Source organism: Eurytemora carolleeae, unplaced genomic scaffold, assembly GCF_000591075.1.
Source record: "Eurytemora carolleeae unplaced genomic scaffold, Eaff_2.0 scaffold503, whole genome shotgun sequence".
In the NCBI taxonomy this organism is placed as follows: domain Eukaryota; kingdom Metazoa; phylum Arthropoda; class Copepoda; order Calanoida; family Temoridae; genus Eurytemora; species Eurytemora carolleeae.
The window spans coordinates 135,111-152,894 of NW_019396393.1; the positions used below are offsets into that span (position 1 = coordinate 135,111).

The following is a 17,784-nucleotide window of genomic DNA, read 5'->3' on the forward strand; positions in this document are numbered from 1 at the left end:
GCAAAAATACATTCTTCTACATGTACAGGGTGTCCCAATAAACATGGGAATTCAGTGACGAATTCAATATAATCTTTTTAAATAATTCTTTGATTTAGTATAGTGATACCTACTGAGAAAGCTGTAATCTGTAAAAATTTCGTCTGCTATGTTCACATTTTGCAGTTTGCTTATGTTTTGACTGCATACGGTTGTACTTAGTATAAAACAAGAAAATTGCAGTATACAACTAGAGTAAACTTGTCCGTCTTCTCTTTTCATCCTGCGGAGACATTATAGACACATCTTTACAGCCATTTACCGCTTTCATAAAATAAACTGTAGCAGACATAATAATGGCTTTTGAAATTTGGTATTGCAATGCTAATTCGTAACACCCTGTATTATTCATGCATATGTATGTGGTTTCCTTAAACTGTAAACTTGCCGTGACAGAAAATATTTTATAAAGTAAAAAATAGGAATTATTCCTTAGCTTTTGATCCGGTCCCGGAATATCGGAATATCGACTTTTACTCCTTTAGTCAATTTAGTTATTTAATGTTGAGAAAGAATTATAAGAAAAATTGGTTAAAATTTTAATCATTTAAAGTTTTAAATCAAAACTATTACACAAAAATTAAATATGGTTTATTCTCTTTTTTATTGTTTTAAAGGGAGCGTTTGACTAGACATGGATAGTTGAGCTGAGAATACAGTTTTTAGAATTCATTTGAAGTGTTTACGGTGCATATTTGTTCAGCAAGAGCGCAAATTCAATCTTTATAATCCTTTTTATTGTTTATTTTATGGAGGGATAATTTTGAGAATCGGTTTGTACATTTTTTTTCAATAACGACAACTAAAAATTTAACAAAACTTCTACAGTAAACTTATTATAGATGTATAGTCCATAATTTTTAATTTAAAATATTGGAAACGTAATAATTGTTTCGAAGAAATGAAGATTTGTCCTTATGTTTCTTTAACCTCCCTGGATATAACCCCATCAATTATAAGCACAGACATTTTATCATTCTCTGGTTTTCCTAATAATTGGATAACTGTTCTACAAGTTTACAACTTTGCAAAACTCAAGACTAATTTGTAAAGTTTTGCGGGCAATTGATCTTTGTAGTAAGCTTTTTGCTAATCTACTTTTCTTTGTGCTTTTATTTCGGAATTTTAATGAAATATGAGCATTAAAGTTATCTGATCATTTCTAGCTGTTAAAGGGAGTGACCGGAAATGTATGGTAGTTGAACTGAGAATGCAGTATTGTGGAGAAATTTTTTAGGAATCATTTGAGACATATACGGTATATTTTGTTCAGCAAGAGCGCAGATGAGTTATTGGTTTCTGTAATGTCTCATTGTTCACACATATTTTCTATAGATTTACTGGAAATTTTATTGAAAAGACGACATTTGAAGAAATCTGCGAACAAATTCATAAAGAATAAGGAATTCAATGAAATAATGGAAAAGAAATAATTGATTCTAACATTGACTTACTGAGAAAATTTCAATTGAAAAATATGTTCCAAAACATCTAATCAGTTTACTATAGAATTTTATTTACATTTTTTGTCGATCGTTATTCATTAATTTAAAAAAATGGATTCTCAAAACGTAATCACCAAAGACTTTGCGCTTCAACTCAGTAATTATACATCATTAAAACGTTTTATATGTCTCAAATATCTCCACAATACTACATTCTTAGTCCAACTACAATACATTGCCGGTCACTCCCTTTAAACATTAATGAATAGAAAACATTCTAATGCGTAGGTAAGGGTACAGGCCCCCCACCCCGTTTATACATAGATTCTGACCCCCCAGCCTTTATAGGATTAATCTGCTTGCGTTGACGTATTATGACAGCTCAAAAACTAGTTTTATTGTAAACTATCAACACTAAATATATTAAATATATTGTGATTGCTCAGGCCATGTACTCAAGAAATCTTCTGTATTTGTTAGCTATTCTAGAACGTCAGTAAAAGCTAAAAAAAATTATGTTCTATTGTTTCTTAAAAAGTACTAAATTAAAGTAATGTGTACCATGAACTGTTGTACTGTTGTACTCTGTATACGGTGTACTCTACTTAGTTATGGGCGGGCAATAAGTTGGTTCGTTAATCCAAAAAAAAGAAATCTATTTGTAATGAATTGTTTTCTAGTTCTTTGACTGCTTTCAGGGTAAACTTTTTGCATAAAGTGTTAAGATTAAGTCAAATATTTAAATTAAGTAGATGTAAAAAATAGAATTTCCAAGATTTCAGAAGAACACTTTTAAAATTCCAAAAGCTTTAAAAGTTTTAAAAAAACAAATTAAATTATTGCTGATCATTATAACTGTGCCTTGCGTGACGTTTGCACCAGTGGCGCAACTAGGGGGGGGGCGAACCGAGTTTCGCCCCCCCCTCAGCATTTTTCGCCCCCCCCTCGCCCCCCCCTCGACCCTGACACTATTTACTATAATTTTTGTTTTTTGGCGCAGTTTAAACAAATCTGGTCTACTATATTTGAAAAAAAAAAATTTTAATTATTATTAAAACAATTTTCTGTATAAAAATTATTATTATATTTCAACTTTTATATCATGATTCATGGTTAAATCCATAGTTGTGTGACTCAAGCTGTTCAGGGTCAAGGAATACATATATTTGTGTACACACAGTATACCTATACTCTTCGTAATTCAAAGTTCAAACTCAACTCAGTACGAAGCGAGTGCAACAGTGTCCGTGACCGTAGCAAACACTAANAAACCCTTGTATAGGAGTAGGGTTACGGCTGGGAAAGTGAGTTTCGTAGTGATTGTGGAACATATGAAGCACCATTTCTTCGTATTTATGCTTTAAATGGCTTCATATATGTTCCAAATACTTGATCAATTAAGATCTCTCTCTCTATAGACTCGATATTGAATAGAGTACAGTCAAATCGAACTTAAAAACAATTTTCTGTTAAAAGTGAATACAGTAATTTATTTACGTTTATCTGCTAGCAGCCCCGTACCAGGGGGGTGCAAGGGTGCAGGTGCACCCCCCTTTCTTCTAAAAGAGGGGTGCAATAACTAATTTGCACCCCCCCCCCCTAGTCCCATATAACAGAAATTGTTTTCATAAGTTTCTAAAATCTAGTTATAAATTATATAGCCCGAGTAAGAATAATAACATCAATAGACTGCTGAAGAAAAATTAACATTAATCTACCTAATACATTAAAATATTTTTTTCAAAAAGTCCTGTAAATCACTTTTGCTTAAAAATCTTAATGATATTGTAAAAATTTAGTATGCAACAGAAAAAAAAAATTGTAGCCTTAGAAATTTTTTTTAATGAGATCCTTGTGCATAAAAACCTTTTTTAAGTTAAATAAGTACCAAAAATATTCTTTAAACTAAAAGAAAGTCTCAGCAAATTCACAAATGTATCTGATGACATCACACAACTACAGATATTTAAAAAAATCTGTAGAGTGTAAATTTAAATCTTTCCTTGGATGGGCCGACTATTACGCCAAAAAATGGATACCAATTTGATCACTTTCAAGTGCGTAGCAGCTTTATTCATAAAACACCACAGCTGGAGACTCCAACGACAGCATATTTTAACCCAGTTTCCTAGAGTTTAAAAATACGTTTTAAGAACATGAAACCCGAACTCTGCCAAACCCGGGTTTCAGGAAACCGGGTATCGTAGCGAGTTTTATAATTTTCTTTGTACTTGTTATTCTATCTGAAAACTGACGAGGATGTACTAGTTATTCTATCTGGGTGTTTGTATCAAGTTTTGCACTCTGCAGATTATGTGTACCGTATAATGTGAATTGTGTATTGTGTATTGTGTACTGTGTACTGTGTATTGTGTACAGTTCAAGACTATATAATAGTGAGGAGTAGTGTGTGCAGTAAGTATGTACTTACAATCTAACTACTGTGTACCAAGTACTATGAACACTCTAAGATCAGTTGGAGTGTGTGTACTGTGTACTGTGTACTATGTACAGTGTACACTCTAAGATCAGCTGGAGTGTGTGGAGTGTAAGTGTGAACGGTCCAAGACCACTAAAGAGACTGGAGGCCCCACTATACATGAGAAAACAACCTCCGAAAATTCAATTAGATTTTAATCTATAGAAAAACTTCTCACCACTTTCTTATATCTGTAAAACATGAAACATAAGTGCATTAGGTTGATGAATAAAGCTTTTCTTTAATTAAAATATGGAATTGAATTCTTTAAATAAGTTCTTAATCTATATAAGAGCAAACTGAAGTGCCCAGCGTTGTCCGTGAAATAAAAAATATCGAATTTTTAAAATAAAGATTGATTTTAAAAAACATTTTTTTAGCCTATGTTATCCCAGGGTATCAATGTGTTCCCTCAAAAATGTTTGCCCAATCGGTCCAGCCGGTTGGCCAGTTAGCTATAGCTAAAATGAATACATACACAATATTCAATGTACTGTATGTATGTACCTAGTACAGAGCTAAATTCATAAGTTAAATTTCATCTGAAACACTCCGGTATGATGAAGGAGCTATCTAGTCTAACTTAGGAATAACTTACCTAAGGCGAAGAGCTTTATTATATAGTTGATTTTCATAGAGTTCGGCCCTAAATCAATCATACACGACAATCCTTTAGTAGTTTTGATACGCTTTTTAAAGATAAATGTGATTCTTGTGGCCTTATGTATTATATTACATATTACATATATTACATATTACATATATTACATATCTGTATTGTATTGCTATACAATACATGAAGTCCTCTGCAGACTTGATAATTTTTTTTATCTTCTGTGGAACCATAGCACAATTACATTTGTTATCCCTGAAATCTGTGTTTAAAGAAAATCTTTCTTTAAATATACGGAGACTTCTATTATATAAAGTTAAAATCTCTGTTTGGATGTTGTTTGTATGAATGAAAGATCATAACTCATGAACCCCTTGACCGATTTGCCTCCAACTTTGGTAGGGTACCTCGTGAGAACCACGGGAATGCTTTATTTTGAGTGGGTCCACTTTAACATGGAAGAATAGCTAAAATCAAGAATGTAATGCAAGGAAAGTTAATTGCAGTTGTGTATACTCTGCGTACATATTGAAACCAGTTCTCTCTGGGCGGAATTTGTAAAAAAGAATAGATGCATCAGTGTTTGTTTAGTATCCGAGAAGTTAAAATCATTAAATTTTGATAATTAACATAATAGTTTCCTATGACCAGAATATTTCATTGTTTTTTTTTATGTGAAAGATGGATCCCATGTCAGGCTTCGACATCCGTCTTGTGTTTACATTAGCGCCCAGAGACAGTACACTGCAGTACAAAAGATGTGTTCACTTCTGAAATAACTTTCCTTGCATTTCATCCTTGGATAAGATCGTAATTTACGACCAAGCGCGGGTAAACGGCGGGAGTAACTATGAGTACCCTGGGCAACGTCAGGCACTTCAGCTAGATATAAAATTGCAAAGCTAGTTAACCAACTCGTTCATATTAAAACAAAGATTCAAAAAACAGTTTACCGAATACTGTTTGATTATTTTTTTCGGAAACCTCTGTCACACTGATGTTTAAAAAATCTTTTATTGTTATTAAATTCTGAAACCAAATCACAAAATGATTAAATATGTTGGATAGTGGATAAATGATGGTTTACACCTTCTTACTCACTTCAACTTCATCTGAAAAATTTTTTTTTTTTCAATCCTTGAAATTGAAGATGTTTTTTTTAAGCAGAAATTAAGAAGTCGGGCTTTTTCTACTGTTAATCTTTTATTGTTCAATGTGATTTAATTTAATTTAAAGGTTGGAAGCTCTGACGCAAAAATCGATGAGAATTTTGCAAATATTTCCTTAAAAGCCAAAGCCAACAATAAATGTAAATTTTACAAAAAGGCATAATCTAGTTAAAGTGGTAAAATTAAAGCTCAAGGCGTTGCGACACTTCTAAGTGGACCCTGTTTTGAAAATTGATCTTTTCACAGCATGCTGATTCTATGTTTTTTTAAAGGTTTTGTCTAATCAGAAGCCACAATAAAATAAAACAGGCAACGTCGGATGTTTTTTATTATTTAAAACATAAAGAGAAATGTTTAGAATTGTTGAAAAATTTAGGGTTGAAAGTTTTAGTTTAATGAAATAAATTTTTATAGACAAGCAGACTTAAAATGTTTACCATTGAGGTGGATGTTTGCTAAGTCATTCTTGTCTAAGAAGACGACCTCCTCATACGTTGGTAGAACAGGGTTGTAGGGCTCCTTCTTCAGGGTATAGTAATCGTCAGTATACTTAATATAAACATACGGAAATATCGTCAGGCTTTGGATTATATTAGCTTGACATAAATACATTCAAGGTCGTCTTCAAAATAGGGTTTTAGAGAAATAATTTCTAGAAATGAACAATCCAAAATTTTAGATTAAAGTCAGCTCTGACCCTCGGTCCATAGCGTCAATTCTTAACTGAATCTTGTTTTTCAGCTTAAAATTTAGATTTTTCAGAGAATTTGAACGGAACCCCCTATTTTAAACCAATTTATAGAATCACCTGAATAGGTTTAGGAGTTTTCTTACAAAATAAACATTCAAGAAGACCAGTTAGAAGAGAACTCAGACTGAAACCTTAAAAAGACATTTTATTTGTCAAGAATCCGAATTTTCAATGTGAATGTAATGTAAATCAGTTTTTAAACTTAAATTAACACTGAGTAGAGACATAATTATTCAACTTGTAAAAATTTTACACAGTACAATTTATAGGTACAAAAGTTTAATTTCTCTAAAGAAAAATCGTTAGATATTCCACAGTTTTTTTTAATGCTAGCAGTCCCCATAATAATGAATGTGATAAGCAAGATTTTTGTTCTTATAACTTGGACTGACATAGCCCCGGCTCAGTGGGAGAACGGCGTAGTTAGAATTTGAAATATTAGCAAGCAAGATTTGTTAACCCCTAAACCGTTGAGTTAGCTCGAAATTAATTTCATTTCAAATCTTTAAAAAAAATTAAATATCATATTAAAGTAAATAAATATTACCTAACATAACGATTAAAATAAAGGTTTGGAAGTCAAAGTTTCTGAATGCTGTTTTAACCTTGTCCTTAAATAAATTAAAAACTTAACAAATTAAAAATCGTAGAAAAAGTTGGATTATTACACACACTAAACTGAAATACAAGACTATACCATATTAAACAGAACTAAACTAAACTATGTAAATTTGAATAATATCAAACTAAACCAACCTAAGCTCAATCAAACAAACTAAACAAACTAAACAAAACAAAGCAAAAAATATAAACCAAACCATACTAAACTAAACTTGACTGAACAAAACTTAACTAAACTAATTCAAATTAAATCTACTTTTTAATCAATTTAATTTATCCAATTTTTCTTAAGCTGAACTGAACTAGCCTAAACTAAAATAAGCTGTAAGCTGACTAGTGTATCATGTGTATCCTAAACCAACCTTTGATAAGCTGACTATTGTATCATGTGTATCCTAAACCAACCTTTGCCAAGCTGACTATTGTATCATGTGTATCCTAAACCAACCTTTGCTAAGCTGACTATTTTATCATGTGTATCCTAAACCAACCTTTGCTAAGCTGACTATTGTATCATGTGTATCCTAAACAAACCTTTGCTAAGCTGACTATTGTATCATGTGTATCCTAAACCAACCTTAGATAAGCTGACTATTGTATCATGTGTATCCTAAACCAACCTATGCTAAGACTAGTGTATCATGTGTATCCTTAACCAACCTTTGCTAAGATAGTACACTCGTGAGTATACTAAACCAACCTTTGCTAAGTTAGTGCAATCGTGTGTATCCTAAACCAACTTTTACTAAGACAGTGCACTCGTGTGTATACTAAACCAACCTTTACTAAGACAGTGCACTCGTGTTTATACTAAACCAACCTTTGCTAAGACAGTGCAATCGTGTGTATACTAAACCAACTTTTGCTAAGACAGTGCACTCGTGTGTATACTAAACCAACCTTTGCTAAGACAGTGCAATCGTTTGTATCCTAAACCCCCCTTTGCTAAGACAGTGCAATCATGTGTATCCTAAATCAACCTATGCTAAGACTAGTGTATCATGTGTATCCTAAACCAACCTTTGCTAAGACTAGTGCATCATGTGTATCCTAAACCAACCTTTGCTAAGCTGACTATTGTTTCATGTGTATCCTAAACCAACCTTTGCTAAGCTGACTATTTTATCATGTGTATCCTAAACCAACCTTTGCTAAGCTGACTATTGTATCATGTGTATCCTAAACAAACCTTTGCTAAGCTGACTATTGTATCATGTGTATCCTAAACCAACCTTAGATAAGCTGACTATTGTATCATGTGTATCCTAAACCAACCTTTGCTAAGCTGACTAGTGTATCATGTGTATCCTAAACCAACCTTTGCTAAGATAGTGCACTCGTGTGTATCCTAAACCAACCTTTGCTAAGACTAGTGTATCATGTGTATCCTAAACCAACCTTTGCTAAGACTAGTGTATGATGTGTATCCTAAACTAACCTTTGCTAAGACTAGTGTATCATGTGTATCTTGAACAAGCTGGGAAGCAGAATATTGTGTTTCAAATAATTTATCAGGTATATTCATCTCATCCCTGTCATTCATTAGACCTATGAATATAAAGATATGTAAACATTTAATTTTTAAAAAAATTTTACAACAATTTCCACAAAATTTCACGTACTCAATTGAATTGCTGATATATTGCAAATTTCAAATTTATTAGTTTGAAAAAATCCGTTTAAGAAAATTCAAAGAATTCTTTCTTGAATCAAAGATGATAGATATTATCTTACCTCCTTTGTTCTGATAGTTTATCATCTGCAAATATCTTAAGAAAGAAAAAAATTTCAATTTCATAAAAAGATGTTTCTGATTTGTAGCGTACATTGTTCAGGCGTTAAAATATGTATGGCAGGAGGGTTCTAGGTTTGTCTGGAAAGTTTCTATGTTTGGTTGGAGGGTTCTATGTTTGGTAGGAGAGTTTCTATGTTTGGTTGGAGGGTTCTATGTTTGGTTGGAGAGGTTTTATGTGCAATTTGAGAGGTTCTATGTTTGGTTGGAGAGGTTCTATGTTTATTTGGAGAGGTTCTATGTTTATTTGGAAGAGGTTCTATGTTTGGTTGGAGAGGTTCTATGTTTAGTTGGAGAGGTTCTATGTTTGGTTGGAGAGGTTCTATGTTTAGTTGGAGAGGATTTATGTTTGGTTGAGAGATTGGAGAGGTTCTATGTTTAGTTGGAGAGGTTCTATGTTTGGTTGAGAGAGGTTCTATGTTTGGTTGGAGAGGTTCTATGTTTGGTTAGAGAGGATTTATGTTTGGTTGGAGAGGTTCTATGTTTAGTTAGAGAGGATCTATGTTTGGTTAGAGAGGTTCTATGTTTAGTTAGAGAGGATTTATGTTTGGTTAGAGAGGATTTATGTTGGGTTAGAGAGGTTCTATGTTTGGTTGGAGAGGTTCTTTGTTTGGTTGGAGAGGTTCTATGTTTAGTTGAGAGAGGTTCTATGTTTGGTTGGAGAGGTTTTATGTTTGGTTGGAGAGGTTCAATGTTTAGTTAGAGAGGGTCTATGTTTGGTTAGAGAGGTTCTATGTTTTGTTAGAGAGGATTTATGTTTGGTTGGAGAGGTTCTATGTTTGGTTGGAGAGGTTCTATGTTTGGTTAGAGAGGATTTATGTTTGGTTAGAGAGGATTTATGTTTGGTTAGAGAGGATTTATGTTTGGTTGGAGAGTTTCTATGTTTGGTTAGAGAGGATTTATGTTTTGTTGGAGAGGTTCTATGTTTGGTTAGTATGTTTGGTTAGAGAGGATTTATGTTTGGTTAGAGAGGGTTCTATGTTTAGTTAGAGGGTTCTATGTTTGGTTAGAGAGGATTTATCTATGGCAGAGGGTTCTATGTTTTTTTTTAATGGCGGAAGGGTTGAGGTGTTTTTGTTTTTTTCCTTTTATAAATAAATAAAACTACATCTGAAAAATTATGATTATTATCAATGTTCTTGTAAAGTAATATCTAGATTTTCACAAAGGAAAAGCAGTAATATCCTTAATATTCTTAAACTATGGAAAAGGACGAGTAGAGTCAATATGAATCGTAGCAAGTGTTCAGTGTACACAGACCTACTTCACTAAGTAAAACTGATTTTCAAGCAACTGAAAAACTATTTGATTCAAAACAGCATCAAGGTTTTTTAAAATATCGTCTTCCTTTTCCACAGTTTTATGGGTCTCATTGTATAGTTTAAAGAATAATAATCGAACCTCATCCACATGAGAAAGTCGAAAAGGTTTCCTATTTCAACTTCAGAAGATTCATCAGCACTCTAGATATATATAAAAAAGTAAAACTAAATAGCAATTAATCCGACCAACCTCAGTTTTCATGATTTAGTAATATACAGTTTCGGATAAGATCCTCTTTTGGTAAAAAAAATGGGTAAAGTGGTCACAAAAATTATGGATTAAAAGGTATAAATACCAAAACTTCTTAAATGATACACATGTAATTGAAGGATTATATGGTATCAAAAAATGTTTACCAACCTGATCACTTACAATGTAAAATTCCGGGATTGAGTTTTCTTGTATCTCAGGTTCAGTTTCAGTTAGATCAATTTCATCGTTCTTATCATCTTTACAATTATTATTGATGTTTTTAGTTAAACTTAATACTATTCTTTATTATGAATTATATCAACTATATCAATTTTTCAACGCCATTTTGAAAAAGGATTGTCAGAATAATACTTGAACCAGCGCAGTCAAAAATAAGATTTCACCATTAACCCTTGCCAGAACTGTGTTAAATAAAAAGTTAAATACTTGAGACAATCATATAAAGTTAGTTTAATGGCGAGTAAAACTATAATTAAATTTAACAAACAAATGTTTAACTAGAAGAAAGAAACATTTAAAAATAATTGTTCTTAAAAATTAAATATTTCATCTCTTATATTTTGGTTGGATAGATAGATAGTTAATCAAGATTCTGCACCCTTGACTGTACCTGTATTTGGTTGGATAGATAGATAGTTAATCATGATACTGCACCCTTGACTGTACCTGTATTTGGTTGGATAGATAGATAGTTAATCATGATACTGCACCCTTGACTGCACCTGTATTTGGTTGGATAGATTGATAGTTAATCATGATACTGCACTCTTCACTGTACCTGTATTTGGTTGGAAAGATTGATAGTTAATCATGATACTGCACTCTTCACTGTACCTATATTTGATTGGATAGATAGATAGTTAGTCATGATACTGCACCCTTGACTGTACCTGTATTTGGTTGGATAGATAGATAGTTAATCATGATACTGCACCCTTGACTGCACCTGTATTTGGTTGGATAGATAGATAGTTAATCATGATACTGCACCCTTGAATGCACCTGTATTTGGTTGGATAGATAGATAGTTAATCATGATACTGCACTCTTCACTGTACCTGTATTTGGTTGGATAGATAGATAGTTAATCATGATACTGCACCCTTGACTGCACTCCAGATCTTGTTCTATCCCGGAGCATCCTCAGAAAAAAATAGTGTTAAAATTTCAAACTGCATTTTATCACTACAGTTTCAGTAGAAGTAAATATTTCAATTTACTATTAGTGCCGTTTAAAGGATTCATATCTCTAGTTGGATGATGAGATAGATAGAAAGATAGATGTTACCGCCATACTATTTCTATTGGTTCAGAATAGACAACAAACACATGACTAAACCCTGATTGGATCAGGCGCTAATGGAATCGGCATACAAGAGTTTTGCCCCATCTAACCACTTTTTTGTCAGCTGGTTGATCACTTTGTTGTCTACAGCTTTATTGGCCCTGTGTATAACTTTATTGTCCCCTCTGGGTTTAGAATTTGTAGTAAAGAATATTTTTAGTGATTTCTCAATCATGTGACAAAAACTGCCTATGTTGGTCGAGAAATAGATATTTTGAGTTGGAATTTCTTTCTAACTTTTCAAGAATTAAGAATAAAATATGGTTAATGACAGTGTGAGTGACTCCTTATTATCTGAGCTTCAGCATGGCAAATCTTGTCTGTGTCTGAAAACGACGGAAATATTGAAAATAACACATTTTGGTGAAAATTGTTCAGTTCGAGGATTTTTAAATTTAAAGTTTTACTGTTATAATCTTTAAATAAATTAGTTTAACGGAGAAATGAAGTATTCTGAAGTTTGAAAACACCTGTCTTTAAATATATATTAGTAATTAAATATACAACAAGGTTTAGAAAAGAAAACTTCCATAAATAGCTAAAAATTATGTTTTTCTTCTAGGTTTCATAAATAACAATTTTATGGAGATAACACTTTCATAGAAAATTGCACTAAGAAAAGGCAATAAAAACACTATATAGTTTTAACTTGTGAAGACAGTCACTAGAAGACAAAAACATAAAACTAAGTTTTAATTAAAGAAATCCGGGAAACGCAAAAAATCTTTTTTTACCTTGATTGCAGTAATGGTTTGCCTCATCTGAAAAATAAAGTTTCTATAGACTTCATAAAACAATGATGTTTTTTGGCAAACCGTATTTCGTTAAAAAAACACGCTTACTTTATAAAAGATTTACTATCGTAGTTGAATGGTCCGTATTTAAAATCTGCTCTTTTAATGACTCTCAGAGATATTTCGTCGTTTTAAATTTTTAAATGTCTATTTTCTTTCTTTGTTAATGCCGCGAAAAGTAGCGCTGGCATTTTGGTTTAGTTGATGTCGAATTTAAAGAATTTGGGCCGCGGCTTAAATTTGAGACGCGACTCAAATATGATTGGCTTCACTTAGAATTCTATTCAATGTTTCAAGATTTAAACCGACGCGCAATTAAAATTGGTTTTTAGTGGATTTGAGACGCGGCTCAAATTCATAAAATTCGGACTCTGTTTAAATATTTAATTATAAGAGGTCAGACTTTTTTTTAAATTGGCGCTAATCTTCAGAAATTTGGAAGTAAGGAATTAACTAATTCAATTGGACCACAAAAGACGCATATTTGCTCTCTGAAGAAAAATACTCAGGTTCAGATTAATATTGAAAGACTAGTTTTGTAATTGTTTATGACTGTACAATTACTAAGAATTTTTGTTAACTATCTTTATGTATGAATAGATTTTGCCCCAATCTCTGGTTTTCTAATCACTACATTTTTACAACCCAATGTTTTAGACCTTACTCATTTCAAAATATGAACAATACTGGATCTAATAATCTAAGATTGAAATATCATAGGTTGACACCATCATATTGCAAAGATATAGGGATAAGACAATTCAAGTTTGTGGCAAAAACCTCAATTCCTTAGCATTACCTATAGAGTCCTGTTTACTTCTAGCTGGATATTGAACCTGGTTGTCGCTAAAGCTGAGGTAGAATAGGTTACAACCTTGATTACAGGCAGCATTATCTAAGAACTAAACAAATAAAATACAAAAATTAATTAAAATAATTATTAATGCCATCTTCTTATCTGTTGAATTGAACCAACAATTTATAAAAATAAAATAAAGATAAAAAAGGTTTCACAAAGAAAAAAATAGACTAGTTTTTCAAGCCTTTACACTTTTCATTGTTCTATAGGCAAGTTTTCAGAAATTTGTTAACTAGGCTTTAAAGCCAAAAATAGTATTTGTTTTCTTAACTTCGCCCATAGCCCTACCATTAACAAAAAAGATTTGACTTTTTGTCATCGATTCTTTAGATATTTTGGATTTGGTGCGAATTTACAGTTTAGCCCAAAACTTCGGAAACATCGAAAGAATTTATAGAATGTCGTTTTCTCATGAAGCTTTTAAAACTGTTCCTGCGACTGTTAGTTTATTATTACAATTACTGAGATTTAGGTACAGGGTGTTCCACAAAACATGAGTTGGTAAATAGTTTTTAATGTATTAGATATTAAAGGCTGTTTGCAGTTCATTTCGTTTAATAAATCTTTTGCTCAAATATATTTTACTTTGAAGTTAATATTACTATAATATGACTCATATATAATATTTTTATTGTTGTCTTTGGTATTAAACAACTTAACAATTTATTGAAGAAGACACTCTAAACTATTTACCAACTGTCATGTTTCGTGGGAAACTCTGTATTATAATACAAAAACCATTAAAAAATTATCAAGGCGACATTTTATAAATTCTTTCAATGTCTTTGAAATTCTGGGTCTCAACAACAACATTTCCAGAAAATGTGAAAGCAATGAGATCTTTCCTTGGATTATTAAATACTCTCAGAACAGAGCAGTTCTCCCACAAAACTTTATAATTGAGATGATAACATTAAACCCTATAACCAGTGCTACAGAACCATACAATCCTGAACAAAGACACAAAAATGCCTTTGACAAGCTAAAAAGTAAAAGTCCTTCTCTCAACATCTCCTGTTTACAGGAATATAATTGACCCAAACTTTAAAAAAAATACTATTCACAGATGCAAGTGACAAAGGATGCTAAAGTGCAGTTATGGGAAAAAATTAGAATTAATATTACTGTTGAAGAACAATATGATCTGCATTCATCGAAGAACCATTTCAGAGCTTCATCTGACAAATATTCTTATTATTATTTTAATAATTTTTTTTCGATGCGCTTACTTACCAGACACAATATTTCCAGATTCATTTACTTCCATCTTCTCAACTTCATTCAGATTCTCATTTAAAGCTTTATCTTCTGAAGTATCTTCTTTAAACGATTTGATTTCGTCTACTTTTGAATCGGAAACCGGCTCACTCTCAAAATTATTAATGGCTTGTTGAGAATCATCATTCAAGTAATTTTTAGGAGCTTTGTTCAAATTTTCCCCGCGGATAATTTCAAGATTCTCGTCCGTATCTGTTTTCAGCGCTACTTTGGAAGCTGTATCCAGCTTTTTTTCAACGGACACATCAATATCAGCCTTGGAATCAATTGAGTCTTCTGAAATAGCATTGTTATGATCAGAAACTTTCCTAAGTTCATTTGTATCAATATCAAATACTTTGGGTTTCAAGTCCTCCATCTGATTTTCAACCTTATCTACAGAAGATTTGGATTTGATTGATTGTTTTGGAACAACCTTATCTTCAAGCCAACTCCAGTCCTGATCTTCAGCACTTTTAGATTCATTGGACTCCTTGGATTCATTGGACTTCTTGGATTCATTGGACTCCTTGGATTCATTGGACTTCTTGGATTCATTGAACTCCTTGGAAACTGGACTGGATTCTTCAGACTGTTTTACATATTTCCAAAAAAATTTGGAAATATCCTCTGAACAAAAAATACTTGAATTAAGCGTTTTTTCAAATCTATCGCAATGTCCTCACCTCTCACATTTTCAAAACTATTAATTTGTTGAAAGTCGTCTTTTCTCAAAGTATTTTCCACATCCGAGGTTAGAGCTTGACGCAGCAAGCTACCCTCAAGGGTGGAGCTCAAACTTGAAATAAAATAATTGTTTAAAAGTTTTTGCTTATATAATTTTAGAAAAAAATCAAATAATTAAAAAACAGCGCGAAGAAAATATCAAAAACAATGTGGGAATAACTACAGTGAAAGTTGATAACCAGAAAACTGTGGAGCAGGAAGAAGGCACTATACCAATACTTAAGCGTATTTGATGTTGTTACAAAGCAAATAGTTTCACTACGCACTTTTTTAGTGAAATGGGTCTAATTACACTGCAAAATTGCAGTGTTCCATGCTCATTGGACGTTTTAAAGTTATAACTTGATTATAAAAGTCGTCTTCTATATCTCCGAGTTATAACTTGATTATAAAAGTCGTCTTCCTATCTCCGAGTTTTCTCGTTATAATAAATGTTTATTGCTGTATGTCTCATGAACAATTACTGACCTCAGAAAGCTGATGAATATAATCAAAATCATTGTTTTCCCTTCTTCTCCTATTTTCAGTTTCTGGTGAGAATTCGTCCACCTTATGCAATCTTTTAAAGGTCTATTACTTGCAAACTTAATTTCAAAGATGACAATACCCGATTCACAACGGTACCCTTTAAGCTTTTATTTGATCAATGATGTGGAAGATATTGTCGTTTTTTCTAGGTTTAAAAGTGTTTAGTTCTGATAATTCCCATATATTTTCTTGCAGTGAAAATGCGCAATTCACTTTAGCAGAGCACCCACAATACAATTAATCAGTATTATAAACATTGTTTTCTAATTCATGCTTTGCTTTTTTGGTACCGTTGCAAATTGGGATTTGCCACATTTGCACGGAGGGTCACGTGAAATTACGCTTACAGTCCCTTTCTTATTAAAAGCAATCGTGCCCTATCCCTTCCTATCCCTGCCCTATCTCTGCCTACTGTATACACTGTACATCTGATTAAAGCTGTGTAAACCTATACCCTGACTACTGTACACTGTACATATAATCAAAAGTAGTAGAAACCTATACCCTGACTACTGTACACTGTACATATAATCAAAAGTAGTACAAACCTATACCCTGACTACTTTACACTGTACATATAATCAAAAGTAGTACAAACCTATACCCTGACTACTGTACACTATACATATAATCAAAAGTAGTTCAAACATATACCCTGACTACTGTACAGTGACGTACACCGTACATTTATTTAAAAGCAGTAATAACCTATATCCTGACTAGTGACTACTGTACACTGTACACTGTATACCTAATTAAAACACTACTCACCTATTAGCTGACTACTATACAGACTACATATAATAAAATATAATAATAATTACTGTACTGCAGTGTAAACGATACATCCAATTAAAAGTAGTACTAACCTATAAACTGAATACTTTGCAGTGTGCAATGTACACCTATATAAAAGTAGTACTAACGTATACCCTGAATAATGTACACTGTGCACAGTTCACCTATATAAACGTAGTACTAACCTATACCCTGAATACCGTGCAGTGTGCACTGTACACCTTTATAAAAGTAGTACTAACCTATACCCAAAATAATGTACACTGTACACTGTACACCTATATAAAAGTAGTACTAACCTATACCCAGAATAATGTACACTGTGCACTGTACACCTATTTCAAAATAGTACTAACCTATACCCTGAAAAATGTGCACTGTGCACTGTACACCTATTTAAAAGTAGTACTAACCTGTACCCTGACTGCTGTAAATTACTGCTGCTAAGTATGTGTTTAACTGAATATTTCTAGAGTCTGCTTGAACAGCAGATTAACAGTCATAAACAGCAGCTAGCAGAGAAACAGGTGTTTAGGGTAGCCAAACCTAAACCTACCTGGGGANGGGGGGTTGCCGTACTGAAGAACAACCAAACAATAATATTTTTATTTTATTTTTCTGAAGTGCTGATATTAAAAGATTCAATTAAGACTTTCGATGTCCTTAGCAAAAAATTTCTCATGTTAACTGTGTATATTTTGTTGTACTGGACATTCTGACTTCAAAATATTTTTTGATAAAAAACATCAAAAGAAGAGATATTTCTAAACACAATTTTAATGACCCCTGTTCATATCTTCTGCATTTAACAACTGTTCTCTAATTATCTTGTAAAAATTAAAATTATGAAATGTTTAAAGATCTTTATGAATCATCATGCAAGACAACATTGACCATTTTATATTTTTCTTTCTTTCAAATTTCAAAATTTAAATAAATTTAAATTAACTGTTACTTCTTTGTAAAAAAACAGCTAGTATCGTTTTTTTATTAGTTCATGCTATTTTTATT

The 17,784-nt window shown here is 32.3% G+C and overlaps 1 protein-coding gene across 3 annotated transcripts; it reads right to left on the reverse strand.

Annotated features, from left to right (window-relative positions):
* Window positions 1–5,571: 5,571 nt before the first annotated feature.
* LOC111702350 (uncharacterized) lies at window positions 5,572–17,290 on the reverse strand. 3 transcript variants are annotated; one of them, XM_023474007.1, is made up of 16 exons: window positions 17,187–17,290; window positions 15,916–15,996; window positions 15,387–15,499; window positions 14,677–15,330; window positions 14,569–14,621; window positions 13,384–13,486; window positions 12,525–12,551; window positions 11,504–11,587; window positions 10,605–10,681; window positions 10,311–10,372; window positions 8,852–8,886; window positions 8,556–8,665; window positions 7,044–7,107; window positions 6,554–6,627; window positions 6,183–6,294; window positions 5,572–5,688 (listed from the first exon to the last, which is right to left on the reverse strand). In XM_023474007.1, exons 2-16 carry the CDS (start codon window positions 15,945–15,947, stop codon window positions 5,660–5,662), a joined length of 1,629 nt encoding a protein of 542 aa, XP_023329775.1. In that variant the 5' UTR covers window positions 15,948–15,996; window positions 17,187–17,290; the 3' UTR covers window positions 5,572–5,659. The 3 variants fall into 3 exon arrangements, with proteins under 3 accessions (XP_023329775.1, XP_023329773.1, XP_023329774.1); XM_023474005.1 differs by having other exon boundaries at window positions 10,593–10,681; XM_023474006.1 differs by having other exon boundaries at window positions 10,593–10,681; window positions 15,916–16,006; window positions 17,187–17,284.
* Between the last annotated feature and the right edge of the window lie 494 nt (window positions 17,291–17,784).

Excerpts from the sequence above, each read along its gene's own strand:
- LOC111702350 (XM_023474005.1), bottom strand. The coding sequence starts at position 15,947 with ATGATTTTGATTATATTCATCAGCTTTCTGAG. Across the intron at positions 8,666-8,851 it reads AAACTATCAGAACAAAGGAG|GTCTAATGAATGACAGGGAT; the intron begins GTAAGATAATAT and ends TTATATTCATAG. Across the intron at positions 7,108-8,555 it reads ATACACTAGTCTTAGCAAAG|GACAAGGTTAAAACAGCATT; the intron begins GTTAGTTTAGGA and ends AATTTATTTAAG.